Genomic DNA, 15,381 nt, shown 5'->3' on the forward strand with positions numbered 1-15,381 from the left:
TCCTGTCACATTTCTGGTCCATAGAGCCCCTGACCGTACATGGATCAGCCAAATAATAAAAACTGCTTACATGTGATGTGAATGCTATGGATTATCATCATGTTAGAATGGCAGCTGTTACAGTGTGGAATATATTAGACATGAAGTGAACAGTCATTTTGTGATGTGTTGGATGAAGGAATAATAGGCAAGTGTAAGGATCCAAGTAACCTTGGAAAGGCCAGTCCATCTGATCCTATTCTATATAAGGGCTTTTGTAGAAAACATTTCTGAATAACTTGTTCCTGGGCGTGGGTGAATGATGTCAGAAGACGTAGTGCATGTTGCTTATGTAGCTGTACAGCCACAGACCCGTCACTGCCCCTACGTGTCTATTGCCAAAAGAATATACAGTGTTCTCCCCAGCCCTTTTTAGCAGGGCGCACCAACCGGCATTTTTCAGCAACCACCCGGCCTGGGTTGAGTGTATATATATATATATATATATATATATATATATATATATATATATATATATATATATATATATATATATATATATATATATATATATATATATATATAGCATATGAGAGTCAGAAACAGACTGTGATCTGATCTGAAGAGTCATGTTGTCTTTGGGACATTGTAAATGGCTGGGTTGCATGTTCATCCTTTACCTGGAGGCACAATAGCAGCCTGGCCAAGGTAGTGCATATAATGCACCCATCTTCAAGCAGTTCTCTTATACTTAATCTTTAAGCCCTTGGCAGGAAGTTAAAGCAAAGGTTTCCACTCCAGGTATAATACTTTTACTTATCAGAAAACCTCTCTATGTACTAGTGTACACACACAAACTTCTCAGAGTTCCCTGCTGGCTTTGTTATATGGATAGACCAACGCTAGCTTGCCTTTCTTGCCCGTAGTATATTCGGGGACAGATTGGCAAAGCTTTACCTGTCATCAGTAGTTTGAGAAAACTGGCAACATTTTCATTTGTAACCATTTTGTTTCATATGTTGATAACCTGAGAAAATCAGTTCTATAATAATTTGTTCAATTTGTTTTAAACTGGTAATTATATCTATTTTTGATGACTAGCATAGTTTTCATTTAGAAAATAAAACTTTACCTTTTTCCCCTAATTTTGTAGGAGAGTCCTGTTGATTTCAATCTTGCTCCACTTCACTTCTTACGAAAAGATTTTGTTCCTTATCTGCTGAACTTTCTTCGAGAGCAGACCAGTGAAATTTTAAATAATGGACCATCAACTCCAGCAAAAACCCCAAATTCTAAAGCCGTTCCAAAACCAGTTCTACCCAGTAACCAAAGGACTATCGTAGAGAGGAGATCGAGCCAGCCTTCGGGTCATCGAGGAAGCAGAGTACAGCTGTTTCAATCTTCCAATAGTTTTGGTGCTCCAGAAAATTGTTTTGCATCTCCGATATCAGCAAACAATGACTCCCTTGTTTTCAGCAGATCAAACCTTACAAACACTTCAAGTAGGGCTTTTTCTCATACTAGTACAAATTCAAGTTCCAGCCCTATTGGTCATCACAATGAGAAACGTTCAGCACAGAAACCAGTTCTTGGCAACTTTTTGGTGTTGACACCAGAAGGACAGAGTGCTCGTCGGGCTCGGAAGAAGAACTCATCTGGTCGTCATGTGTCTAAAGACTCAAGTAGAAGATCAATAGAAAATGAATCACAGGGAGAAAACAATACATGGAATGCTAACAAAAAGCAAATGTATATAAATACTAGTACTAGCCCTACTGCAGCTCCATTAAATATAAACAACTTTGACGAGTTTCCACCTATGGGTGCATCTTGTGATTCCACAAGGTAATACCTGTTTTCCTGTTTCAGTTTTACTTATACTTTCAGTAGAGTTTGTAATTTCTCTTTCATACTTTCCCTACCATGACCTCTGACCTCTGCTGCCTCCATCTCTGAGGCAGCAGAAGGTTTTTGCACTCATTTTGTGGCTGATTTCTAAGTAACAGAAACTGTACATCTTTGCACAATTGTTAGTGCATGTATTTACCCAGTTTAAACTAAAAGTTAAATCAGGTTTAAAGTTCAGGCATTCCTGAATCCTTTTTAATTTTGTTTTATTCAGCAAATCAAAGCCCTCACGAAGGATCAATCCAACTCCTCTTAATGATGGTAATTCCAAGACTAGGATCTGTTTTACCTCCACTCCAATCAGTACTTCTAAGATGGACTGCAGCCACCCAGGAATGGAGGTTTTTAGGAGCGTTCAGGAAGGAGTATGCACACCTGATGCTGGCAGTTTACGGGAAGAGAGGGAGATACTGCGCAAAGAAAGGTATGGTTAAAGTTTCACAGTTTATGGTTCCATTGTATAATTTTGTATTTTTCATCCTGCTTTGCTATTGCAAATTGAGATGTTCAATTTAAGGAATATAAGGACAAATCATGACTGCTGTAGTAGTTGCTGTAGGTAAATAACTACTTTCCTGTTTTCCATAACCCTTCAGCTTGCACACCTGTATACCACCTGATGAGATAGGCAATCTACATTTGCCAGTGGTCTATCCTTTTTTAATACAAACAATGCTTTATTTTAGTTGGATTCTCTTGCCAAATTTTTTATTCCCTTTTCTAGTTTGATCAGTTTTTGAAAGTGTGTAATGTAGAAAATAATACAAAATTAAAAAAAATAAAAAGCACTGCAATGCTTTTTTTAACAATGAACACCAACTAGACAGTTAGGCTTGCTCTCGTGAGAAGCCACCTTAAAACCATTGATTTTGGCACCAAGCATAACAAAGTATTTGGAAAAAAAATATTAAAACAAAAATGAGAAAAACCTTAAATATTAATAGAGAAATAGAAACAAAAAGCAATAAAAATCTACATGAAACTAGCTTAGGAGAAAAAGCAAAGGAAGAATTAATTAGGACTAACCTAGGTGTTAATGTGAGGGAAAATGGTAAGAATTTTTTTTTTTTGGGTTCAGAAAAGAAAAAGACTTAAATCTGAAAGTCAACCCACCTATATTCCTTTAGTTTTTTAAGGATATTCAGTTTCAATAAAGATCTGTTACTGCTTCACATACCAAATTAAGCAATCTAATCAATTATCTGTATTCTTAAAATATGTATATTGGGAAATGTCTTAACATAAATAAAACTTCTGGGATGAAAATAATTATGCCACGCAATCTTTTAACACACTTCTTTCTATGTAGGTCCAAACTACTTCAGCAGACTTCAGCTCCAGTAGTATTAGACCCCATCACTCCCACCAAACAGATCTACAACCGAAGTACAGGTGTCGCTTCAGATATGGTGACGTACGCTGACCCTGGCAAGGTGTCCTGTTGTAAACGACTACAAATTCTTGCTAAACTTTATTCATCCTGCATAACAGGTAGTTCTGTTTTGCTGTATGTATTTTAGGCTTTATGTATTTTAAATATATTTGTTATTTAAAGCAGATGTTAGTTAGGCTGTCCTCTTAAATTATAACCAATTATACTGTGAAATATCCTTATTAACAAATTTCAAGGATTTAAAAATGTGCATGCGCACAGCTCAGCATTTTGACAGTTCCATGGAGTGTTGAGGCAGGTAAGGATGGTTATTGTAGAAGAGACCTTTTCTGTCCATTTCTGCAATAATTCCCTGCCTGATCACAATTTTTTATCACTTATGAGAGGCATTACTAGACTGAAATTAAACATACAAAGATCTCTGTGATTGGGTTTGCTGGGGTGACCACCTCTCTGGAAGTGAATATCCTGCAGAGCCTCAAATAGCACTGTAAGGAACATCGGAAACAAATCATCATGAGGGAAGGAAAAATAAGTCTTACAATCAGTAAGGACCACCTCTGTTACTCCGGACCATAGAATCACAGCGGAGCAATGCATTGGCAAACTAGCCACTTTATATGAGGGACGAGCTTTGTATCACTTCAGAGTTCTCAGTCAGCCTGAAAATTTTATGTGGCCAAACTTTGGCCGTGACTTGGCAGTGGCATGAGACCAATCCTTTTGGAGACAAGATGAATGTGGAAGAGGATTAAAAATAATTGCAGATAAAGTGGTTTTCAACAAAGTAAGGGAACCAGGAACTTCTTAGTGATTTGATTTGTGGACCAGCACTTAGGCTGCAAGGACCTTTTTATTGTATCAGCTGAAGACTAGGAAACCAGACACGTTGCATCAGGAGAAGCCACATTTTTCTAAACTTTATTACTCTTGCATAGCAGTTCTTTCTTTCATTGTGTATTTTAAATCTGTTTCCAAATTGATACTGTGGGGATGTTCCAATAGTTATATGTATTTTAATAAAGGTACACAGAGTGTTTTAACTTATTTACGTTCTTTTCTTTAATGAAGAGCCCCAATATTTGCATAAGACTGCCTTTAATTTATGTTAATTGAACAGAGGTTAGTTCAACACATAAGCATGCCAGGTCCCCATTCCTTAAGGTCTTTCACATTCTTTCAATACTACAGCCTTTCTTGTTGAACTCCTAACTTGCATACATACACTAGATTATTGCCATCTGAGTGATCCCATTGTGATCGCGTTCAGAAAAAATCTAGCGCGGTTATATTGGTTCCCTGATGTTGTGCATAAATAAGGGATCAGCACTGTACTTTCCAGTGGAGAAGAGCGCAGCGGGGTGCCACTTGCTTGTCCTCCCCCTATCCTATTCCATAGAACAGAATAGGCTGTGTGTACAGGACTCCATTCTCCTGGCACTGGAAACTGTCACAAAAAATAACTTTCATCCACAGAAATCTAATATATGTACAAGGTTTTATATTGGTGTGCTTTGGAAACTTTGGAAAAGTGTTTTCTTGTAGTTAGGTTTGTAAAAACAAAGATATTGATGGGTTTCACTTTTTTTTCCCAGAAAACCTTGTGCCAAATATATTTCTGGAGTTCTTTTTTGTCTTTCAACTGTTAACTTCCAGGGGACCAGCCAGCGCTGAAGATAAGGACACTGAACTTGAGATTACCAGAGGAATAAAAGGTGACCAGCAGCAATATTTCATTAATGCATACAATGCCTAAAGATGTGTAGCTGCTTCTTTGTGTGTACTAAAATTGGCTGTCATTCTCTTTCTAATATGACATGTTTTGTTGATTTTTCTCCAAGAAAAATAGTCACATAGAAAACTCACTCTGTATACCTAGAAGTCTAAAAAGCAGACTATTAGGTGGCTGTAAAGATGATCCAACTTTCTTACTTTGTACAGTGGGGGTGAACTTTTATGCAAATGATTTTTTTTTTAATTAAGAGATTCACTTTAGATGGGCTAGACCTTGCTACAATTGTTGTACATAAACCAATGCAGACCTCTCTATTTTGTCTGCTTCTTTTTCCACTGAGGATACAGTTAGCCACTGCTGGCAGTATTATCCTTGAGAATCTGTCCCTGAAAAGTCATGTGAGGCACTGTATATACACAGGGTCTGTGGACCAATCATTTGAATCACGTGATTTATCAGGGAACAACCCATTGTTGTAATAGATCACTTTCAAAAACTGCTCATTTTTTCATGGTTTGGCAAAGTACAAATGCTGCTAAAATAGGGTAAAGAAAAAGGGTCTGACAACTATGAAATATACGAAAAGATTCCAACTGGTCACCAGTTTAAACAATATACTTTGTAATGTGCTTTACCTCAATATTAGTTTTATTATAGGTTGTTGGTGCCAGATCTACAGTGGTAGTAAACCAGTGTTGGGGCAAATTCCTTCCCAAACAGGAAAAAATCTAGTAGGCCAATGGGGTAATATCTACTTTCAGGTAAACCTTAAAATAGCAGGTGCAATAAAAGTCTAGTGGCTGGAAAAAGTTTAAGTTAAGAGTTGTGTACACTGTATTATTTATAAGTGGAGCAGACTGTAACTTCTCTAGGATAAGCCTGAAGAAATCACTGGAGCAAATCAGAGTCAGGATCAAAAAGGATCAGAAACAGCTTAGCAGTTAAGGTAAAGTAAATTGTAACTGTGAAATAGTAAGACAATATAAAGCTCAGGGCTCAGCTTCAGGTATACACAAAACCCAAGCAGGCATTTACAGGTAAGTGTTAGGATGACAAGATGATAGTTATTTTGTTGTGGCCCTGTTAACCTTGGTGCTTTTGCTCACCTCATAGTTGGACTACTTTTGAACGTCCAAAAGGTGAAGACTTTAAGGCACTCAACGAAATAGAAAGAAAACAATATTTTTGTAAAACTATCTGTTAAATCTTTTTCCATTGAGGCATACTGGTCCTGCGCCCTCTGTTTCTATATTCATGCAATCTGTATGACTTGGAATAAAAGGGAGGCAATCTGATGTGTAGAGGTTTTCTGGGCTGGGCTAAATTTTGTTCTGTTTGGCAGAGTAACCTTTTCTTGAAGGTGTAAAACCTGGAAGTGAATGACTTCCCTTCACTCCTTACCCTTCCCTCTTTTCTTCCATCTTTCCCTTTTTCCATTCCTAAAGTATTTGCAGTAAATTTTACAAAAACCCTGTTTTGTTTTTCAGATGCTGTGGAGTTCCACCACTTTCAGAGTGTGCACAATTGTGTATTTTTTGCTGTTTTGGTCCTTGATTTTCAGCTTACGTGAGTTATTCCATTACTAATCCTTTATTTATTGCTAGCCTCTATAAATGCTTGAAGTGAATTAAATGTATGTCTATTCAAAATCTGTTATTGGCACTATTACCTCATTTAGAGAGCATGGGAGGGAGAGCATACGATCTGCTCCTGTGGGACAGTCCCTGGGCCTAGCAGCCAATTACTAGACAAATGCACTGTCATGTGACATGAGAGTGACAACCCTGGTCACTTGAGGAGCCTAATGCCAGCTAAGGAGGAAAGAGCTGCAACGTAATAATGATGTCTCTTTAGTTTAAATGTAGATAAATCAAAATATGAATCAACCCTATTTAAGCTTCAGTGGTCATATATCGCAGTATTACGCACATATTTTTCATAAAGAAGACCTACTTGCTACTGGTTTGGGTCATGTTTATACTATCCTGATATTTTGATAAAGTTCTGCCTTTTTTTAATATTGTGTTGAAACAGTTTTTTATTTTTTGTTTTGTTTGCACCTACTGTTTTGTAAACACGAACGTTATATTCAACCAAATTGTATTGTCCATCTACTACTGTTTGTTTTATAACCTCCTTGGGTGTTTTCTGTACTCTGTGTTGTTTTATGTTTTTGGTAACTGTACCAGACATGTATTTCTCTGTTGAAAAATTCAAAACAATTTATTTGTAATAGGGTTTTTCCCTATTGATCATTCAGCTGTCTTTGTAGTCTGTATTGGGATGATGAGGATTTCTGGGAAATTCACTAGGCCTGCTTTGACATGTTGTTATTTGTTAATTTTTTATATACCCATCATCCTTGCTGAAACACAAGTAAACCATCACCTGTAGAAAGATGATATGCTGCCCTTTTCCCTCTGGTTTCTGAAGTGCAGGGAGTGACTTTTTCCTCTTGTCAGGGTAAAACTAGAGAATGGTAAGCAAGTCAAGACTGCAAAAGGGCTGCAGCACAGAACTTAAAGCATCTTCCATGTGAGATTTGGGCTATTTTACATTCCTACATACATTTATATGCCTAGGTGTCCCTGGGGGATATAATATGTAAGTATATTATCTTACATGTTTTCCCCGTGGCTGATTTTTGACATTATACCTCAGTGATTTATCAAGGAGGAAGGGGAATCATTTAGAAAATGAACCGATTTTAGCAGTTGCCATAATTCAGTAAATAATAGATGAGCATTGAAAGTTTTTTTTCATGACGGTATCTAGTGTTCTGGGCTCCTGTATCGGTCATTTTTGTTAACCTTTTTTTTTTAAGTTTAGACTGCATGTCATTGGTAAGAAAAATATAAATACAGGAAAATGATGGTTAGGACTTTTTTTTTTAATTATTGTTACTGCAGTCATTAATGTGATGATACATTTGTTAGCATTATGGGGCTTTCTAACCAGAATAGTGATGTACTTTGAAAGCATATTTAAAAGATCATTTAAAATGCATGGGTCAGGAGTATTTTTTTTAAATTAACATGGTTTTTTTCCCCATTTTAAAGGTATCTGTTCTGCTTCCAGCAACCCTCAATTCTGTGTCCTTTCAGCCGGAAACTGACAATCGTTCTAACTTTCCGAGTGATCAGTCTTTCCACATTTTTAAAAAGCAAAGGTGTGTTATGTTTTCTCACGATTGTGCTATATAAAGTATTTTGGGTGTTATAACCCAAATTTTGTGACGGTTCTCTACAATCAAGTCTTGTATATTTTCTAGAGATGTATTTTATGAGCTGCTACGTGAATGGGAAGATTGTCATGAAAAACCTGACTGGGATTTTGAGCGTTTCTTGGGCAATAAAATCAGGTATACACATTTTGTATCCTATTTATTCTTCTCAGATATGTTTTGTAAATATCCATAACTATAATAGCATAGCTATTTATCCTCAGTTAACAATATACAAGAAAAGAAGTAACATATAAGAAAATTAACTAAATTCCACACCTTGGAGCTGGATGAGAAAGAAGGTAAGATTTCCTGGCCACAGTCCACTGGGCATTGCTAGGGAAAGTCTTGATTCAACTCAGAAATTTCCAATAATCTATAGATTCAGCAGATAACAGTATCAAGTCTGTGTAAGTTGATCCATATAAACAATGCTGTTGTTTTATGCCCTGGATTTGGCAGGAATGTCTGGTGTTCGTTTTACACATTCTAAGTAAAAGTCTAGAATAAAAGTTTTAAAATTAAAATTGTATTTAAATAGTTACCTTAGTTGAGGTTTCTGTTTGTCTTACAATCTTGAATGGGACCTTTAAGCTTTTCCAAGTTAATGGCAGTCTAGTTTTGCCATTATATATTTCTAGAGGTTCTGTTCCTAAATTAACACTGATCTCCTTTATCATAGGGCCATGATGGCAAACTTGTCTACAGTTTCTAATCATAGTCATTTTGCAAGGCTCTTTCAGAAGCAACTTTTGCAGGTAAAATACTTTCAACTGCTGTTTTTTTTCTGTCTGTTTTTTTCTTCTTTATTTAACAGGTGGTAGAAAGCAGCGGTGATGCTGTACATTTTTTCAATGCTACATACAGCACCCATAGGCGATTTGCAACCTCTGCCGACTGCTTTTACATGCAATCCCAATACAAGAAAAAGCAACAGCTGGCAATTGTCTGCAAAACTCAGGCAGTTACCACATTAGGCTCCCAGACTGTTTGATATTATCTGCCCGAGGGCACTGTAGTAAAATACTGCTAGTGTGAACTTATTCTTAGTAGGGAATGTTGACCCATAAACAAATTACTAATAATATTTCTATAATGATCAACCTCTAAAGTGCCAACATAATATGCAGTGCTGTACAGTAAATAGAGGCTGTACATCACAAAACTGCATGCTTAACAAATACATTCAATGACACCGTTGGGGAAGCAGATGCTGTCCAATAGTAGGCCTAGTAAGATATCATATCTTACCTAAAACTTTACAAAAATCCTCTTCAAAGTGTATGGTAAGGATTCTTTGCAAATAAAGATTTCTAAAAATAAGCATAAAAACATTCTTTATCATGTTGCTCTGGTTGGCTTAGTCAATTTTATTGTAACACTGCAGCAACTAATCAGCAATTAGTGCACCTATCTGACAGTTTTGATCCAATGCTAGGTAAAATAGTGCAACTCTATTGCTTTGTACAGAGACCTGTCATCTTAAATAAATCCAAAAATTCACACAGGGTTTTTATAGCCTCTTGTGAAAAAGCTTAAAGGTGACCTTTGCCATGAAAGGGCAACATTTGTGCAGGATTTTTGCACTTATTTTGATTAGCCATTGAAACATTTTATTCTCTCTGTTCTGTTTCAAAGCTTGCCTTTTTTTGCCTATATAGGCTGTCATCTTGCCACATCTTGCCAAGTTGTTAATTTTTTAGGGAGTTATCTAATTATTTAGTGGCCACTGGGTTGGTTGGATTAGTCAAGATTTCAATCAAATATTCTTTATTTTGATTTCCAAACATATGCAAGAAAGTGAGTTTGGGTATTGAAATGAATTGCACCCAGTGTTTTGAATTTTTACTTCTTTCAGTTTATTCCAACAATGTATGCATTAAAATACTATAAAGTATTTCACCTTAATAGCCTGTAAAGCTAACATATCTTTTTGTGTGGTTCCCGGTTAGCTGTGCAAGGGACCAAGTGGAGGAAAGGGAGCTGCTGGAATTGGTGATAACCCTGACCAGGATCTGCTTAACATGCTTGGCTCTGACAATCTGAACAGACTAAAACGACTGCAAGAAAGATTTGTGGCCCCTCAGACTGTTGGTGGCCCCTGCCCTCCTCCTTCTTTTCCTGGGTACCAGGAATTTTTCAGAGACTTCATACTTACTGCAGGAAAGTAAGTATATATGGATGATTTTCATGCTGAAAAATGTTAACACCTAGAGTGTAAAAATTAGTTTAAGTAAATTTATACTGCAAGGTAATTTAACTGTCTTACCAAAAAATGTTTATTTTATATTTGTGTGAGGTCAGAATAGTTAGACTGGAATTATCACAAATGTATGCTATGCCACATGTTTTAAAGAAGCACTTATTTATATATTTTTATGTTAATATGTATTTTGTGTTTAAATATTTAGCTACCAGTTTAATCAGCACCTCATGGACAGTCTGTGTCAGGAAATACAAGAATTGGATACAATTTCCATAGTGGGACATGAGTCTACAGATGGGGAATCTAGCATGGATGAGCAAGTAAGTGTTTTTTTTGCTAATAATGTTTTCAAGGTCTTAACAAGCCAGCTATGTACTCAGCAGCTGTAAGGATCTGTGCATGATCTTTCTGGATAGAGGACAACTGCCCTTTTTTAAAAAATGTTCTCATTTTGGGTTACAGTAGCAACCAATCAAAACTCACAATATACTGCTCTGTGTTAAGCAGAATGGCTTCAGATTGTTTGCCACTTCTCTTCAGAATTAGAATTCCTATACAAGACCCCTTTATTGAATAGTTAGGTGGTCTTTACTTAAATCGCATTATGCCTTGGAATGGATGTTGCAGTGGCTCAGTAGAGGCACTCTGGCCTTAAAGCCTTTTTTTCCCATGGGGCATGCATGTTCTCTTCATAATAACTTGGGTTAACTATTCGTAAAAACATATTAGTTGATAAATTAGCTTCCCCCTTAAATTTGCCTTTGAATATGTAAATGACATTTCACTATGGTAGATTGCTTCGCTTGGAAATAGGACATTTCATGACTACTCTGTAAAGTGATATATAAATGCATAAGTAAATAAAATGATTACATTTCAGGATGAAAAAATCAGATTTGGCTCAATTCTTCTGACTGTTCGGCTGTTGGCAAAGTTCCTGGGTTTTTTAACATTTTTGCCATATAGGACTACAGAATCCCTAACTGGGGAATTATTAGAATCTGCTGTTGCTTTACGAAACCAGGTAAAATGATTAAAATGCAAATCAAAAAGTGCCTTCCCCATACCTATTGTAATCAATTCTATCTGATCTGTTTGACAAACCTTTTCTTTTCTGTAACCTTCTTTCCCATCTCAGGCCTTTCTCCAGAACCTCTTTCCTAAACTTTTTCATTTGCCTCCAGGCTTTTCCCATGTTAGATGTGTTGCAGTTACTCAGACGTTCCATACAGGACCATCGTACAGTGTTGACTATTCCATGGGCAGTAGAGTACCTTTCATGGGTGGATGGTGTTGCTCCCCATGTGGAATATTACAGAAAAGTGTTTTGCTGTTTACTACACCTGTACAGGTAACTTTCTAACAAAAAATAAAGCACTTTAAAGACAGTGCACTGGATTTGGTCAGTATCCTGGGCTGTCATCATTTAACCATTTCCTATTCACCAGAGTTTAGCTGGTTATTAACACCTGGTAGTGATATTGATTGTTTTGTGGTGCTGCTAGAAGTCGTTTTAAATTGGTTTGTATTGTATTTGTTTGTGCCAGGTACAAGCTGATCCTTACTGATGAGAAGGAGATGGGGATATTAAACAAACTGCTTATTCTTGCTGTTCTGGGCTGGCTCTTTCAGGTACTTTGTAGGATCTTGTGTGTTTTCTTTAGAAATTCACACACAAAAAAGGTGTTTTTTTTTTTCTTTTTGTGTAGCTTTGTCATTTACTGCATGATATTTTTTTTAGGTGCCAACAGTACCAGCAGAAATGTTCTTCAACACTGAAGCTGTTCAAGATGAGTTTTCAGTGGAAACTCTCGTAGCAGCACAAGCCCTGGTGAGTGTGAAAGTCTGGCTTTACAATGATATAATGGAGGTAGTTCTATGGGAGGATCACTAAATGCACATCATCAACTGTTACTGTATTCTAAGGATTAGTTATATATACACAAATTTTCCTTAGTTTATTTTCCTATTTTAGGAAAGGTTTCTTCTACTCTTCTAAATATAGGTGGTTCCAGTTACTGGGATAGTAAAAAAAAAAAAAAAAAAACTCCCAATGGTGAGATATAAAGCAATAATATACCAGGAAGGAATATATATTTAATCCTTAATCTTATAATCATCTGGCTATTTTGGCTAGCAGTATACATTGGTCAGTTTACAACTTCAGTAATCTGTTTTTTTTTAATTTATAGAAAGCTTTTATCCAGGCTACCAACTTTCATGTATTCACATATATTATATTATACTAACTTCTAGTAAATGTAACCATTTCTGACCTCTGTATTATTATTATTATTATTATTATTATTAATAAACAGGATTTATATAGCGCCAACATATTACGCAGCGCTGACCTCTGTATCTGCAAGCACTGTCAAGCAATTATTCTTCAAATTTCAGAAATGGCACTGAAGTATTTCAAGTTGGCATCATCCAGCTCCCCCTCCCAGGACAGCTGATTTGTGTTTACTAAAAATCAAAAAGTTTTAAGGCTGCCAAGTCACTGGTGAGAATGGGGAGCAGGGTTAGCCGAGCTGGCATAGAAAATATCAAAAGTGATGTAAAAGTTGGAATTTATCATTATGCCTGCAGCTTCAGAGGTCATTGAGGTCTTATAAAAAAAGTTAAAATATGATTATATTTGAGCCAGTTACACACCATCAGACACCATTTTCTCCTCCTCCACGAGTACAGCAAGAAGAAAAAAGTTAATTCTGGTTTTATAAATCATCAGTACATTATTATAGAGACTCAGTCACTTCATGGAACTTGGCCAATTAAGGGCAAGCAGTAAATTTGTATCAGAAGTACTTACAGATTCCTGAATCAGCACATGTATCATTGTAGCAATTCTGATGCATTCATCATCGCAGCATTGTATCCAACAATTGGGATTGAAACAGAAATGCTAAGTACTTTCCATTGGTATCTACTGAAACGTTTTGCTGACAAACTTTGATAACATAGGTGTTGTGGGACTTGGCACTGCAGGTAACGTTAACAGCACTTAGAAGTATCTAATTTGCATCATGATTGCCAAAATATTCTCTAATTGGAATGTTATTGCTGGTGTTGGTCGAATATCTCACTATTCGATTCGTCAGCTATTCGATCGAATAGGGGGGTATTGTTCGGGTAATCGAATGCCAAATTGGAACACCATTAAAGTCAATGGTGGGAAAATTCAGGTTATTTTTTGGGACTGTGAAGAACTGCAAGAGCAATCAGGGGAGCAGAGCTGACAGCTCTGCTCCCGATTGCTCTTGCAGTCCTTTACTAGTTGAATGTGTTCTTGGTCTACTAGATTGTAAGCTCTTCGGGGCAGGGTTCTCTCCTCCTGTATCACTGTCTGTATTAGTCTGTCATTTGCAATCCTTATTTAATGTACAGCACTGCGTAATATGTTGGTGCTATAAAAATCCCGTTAATTAATAATAATAATAATAATAATAATAATTGGTTCTTCAGGAGTCCTGTGTTCCTGGATAGAGAAACTCTATCCAGGATCAGGGATAGTGCTCCCTGATTGGCTGGGGAAAGCTTTCCTCAGCCAATCAAGAGAGCACTAGAGGTTTTGAATGGGGGGACTTGTCCCCATTTAACCTCTAGTACCGAGGATCGCACACTGTTCTCAATGAATGCGACCACGGCCGCATTCATTGAGAAGATCCCCAGGGCACTAGAGGCTTAAATGGGGACAAGTCTCCCCATTCATTCACCTCTGGTGCTCTGTGATTGGCTGGGGAAAGGAAAATCCTTAAGATGCTTGAGCTGTAATCAGGGTTTACCTTTTCTCAGCCTATCACAAAGCACTAGAGGTGAATGAATGGGGAGACTTGTCCCCATTTAACCTCTAGTGCCCGGGGATCCCACAGTGACAGGAGGATTCCCACTGCTGTACATTTTTTTTTTTTTAACACATTTTTTACACACAAATTTGCCTGTCGAATCCTGTGTTTTTGGGTCGGGTCTATCAGAATTAGAACAGCCATATTCGGGTCCAATAAAAGGACAACCCGAATTCAAACACCAACACTAGTATTTGCTATGGCAGGTTTCTATAACCCTAAAACATATTTCCTGCCTGACATTAGTTTACTAGTTCTAGGTAATATCTTTACAATTTTTACAATTCTAAAATATGAAGCTGGGCTTTAAATGTTTTGAGTGCACATAATGGTAACCATATAACAATGAAATGTTCTGTAACCGTAGGATTGCGTGCCTTTGGTGGATCAGCAACTATTGTACAGCTGTTGCCCATACCTTGGTAAGTTACTATCTGTTACATTCATGTTATGCCTATGACTAAAGTTTGCAGAAATAGCTTGTTAGCAATACATTTCACTTTGTCTTAACTAATACTTTTTTACAGGAGAGTTGCGTAAATTGCTTGTCTCTTTTGTGGCTGGCTGTGGATCAAAAAACGGAGGTTTCGTCAGGAAGATTACTCCTACTGCTGCAGAGCAAATTATGCTGAAACCATCCTTGTCTCAAAAAAAGCTGCAGGTAAATATTTTTTTTATTGTAAAATGCTGCAGAGTAAATGCTGGTAACTTCACGGGCTCCTAGACACTGTTGAGATTCGGCTAAGCATGTTACAGGTGTTGGCCCATTGCACTGCAATTTTCAATCATGCCCTTGCTTACCGTACTGGGACCACATACACAAGTCACTCATAACGTCGATGTGCCATGTTGTGCTTTAATGTTTTGGTGCTACTTTAACACACACACTCACACACACACTTTATTAAATACCAATAAAATCACTGACAATTAAAACTTAATTAAAAACTTAATTTTTCCTGAAGAAGCGCAATTAGTCCATGAAACATGTATTTAATAAAGCATAATATTTTAGCAAATTTTTTAGCAAGTATTTGTGAACATAAATTCATTTGGCCTCTAAAGTCCCAATTGTAAATTATATATATA

General features: G+C 36.8%; 1 protein-coding gene across 1 annotated transcript in view; it reads left to right on the forward strand.

Annotated features, from left to right (window-relative positions):
• CDAN1 (codanin 1) overlaps positions 1–15,381 on the forward strand; it is a 25,300-nt gene that overhangs the window by 3,943 nt on the left and 5,976 nt on the right. Inside the window, exons 2-18 of the mRNA XM_072427645.1 lie at positions 1,133–1,824; positions 2,102–2,311; positions 3,197–3,378; positions 4,876–4,995; positions 6,503–6,581; positions 7,840–7,858; positions 8,075–8,184; positions 8,287–8,376; positions 8,921–8,996; positions 10,191–10,405; positions 10,650–10,764; positions 11,325–11,468; positions 11,629–11,795; positions 11,992–12,076; positions 12,186–12,275; positions 14,660–14,714; positions 14,820–14,953. Coding sequence (XP_072283746.1) covers positions 1,133–1,824; positions 2,102–2,311; positions 3,197–3,378; positions 4,876–4,995; positions 6,503–6,581; positions 7,840–7,858; positions 8,075–8,184; positions 8,287–8,376; positions 8,921–8,996; positions 10,191–10,405; positions 10,650–10,764; positions 11,325–11,468; positions 11,629–11,795; positions 11,992–12,076; positions 12,186–12,275; positions 14,660–14,714; positions 14,820–14,953 — 2,583 coding nt within the window. The remainder of the gene's footprint in view (positions 1–1,132; positions 1,825–2,101; positions 2,312–3,196; positions 3,379–4,875; positions 4,996–6,502; positions 6,582–7,839; positions 7,859–8,074; positions 8,185–8,286; positions 8,377–8,920; positions 8,997–10,190; positions 10,406–10,649; positions 10,765–11,324; positions 11,469–11,628; positions 11,796–11,991; positions 12,077–12,185; positions 12,276–14,659; positions 14,715–14,819; positions 14,954–15,381) is intronic.

Source organism: Pyxicephalus adspersus, chromosome 12 (assembly GCF_032062135.1).
Source record: "Pyxicephalus adspersus chromosome 12, UCB_Pads_2.0, whole genome shotgun sequence".
NCBI lineage: Eukaryota > Metazoa > Chordata > Amphibia > Anura > Pyxicephalidae > Pyxicephalus > Pyxicephalus adspersus.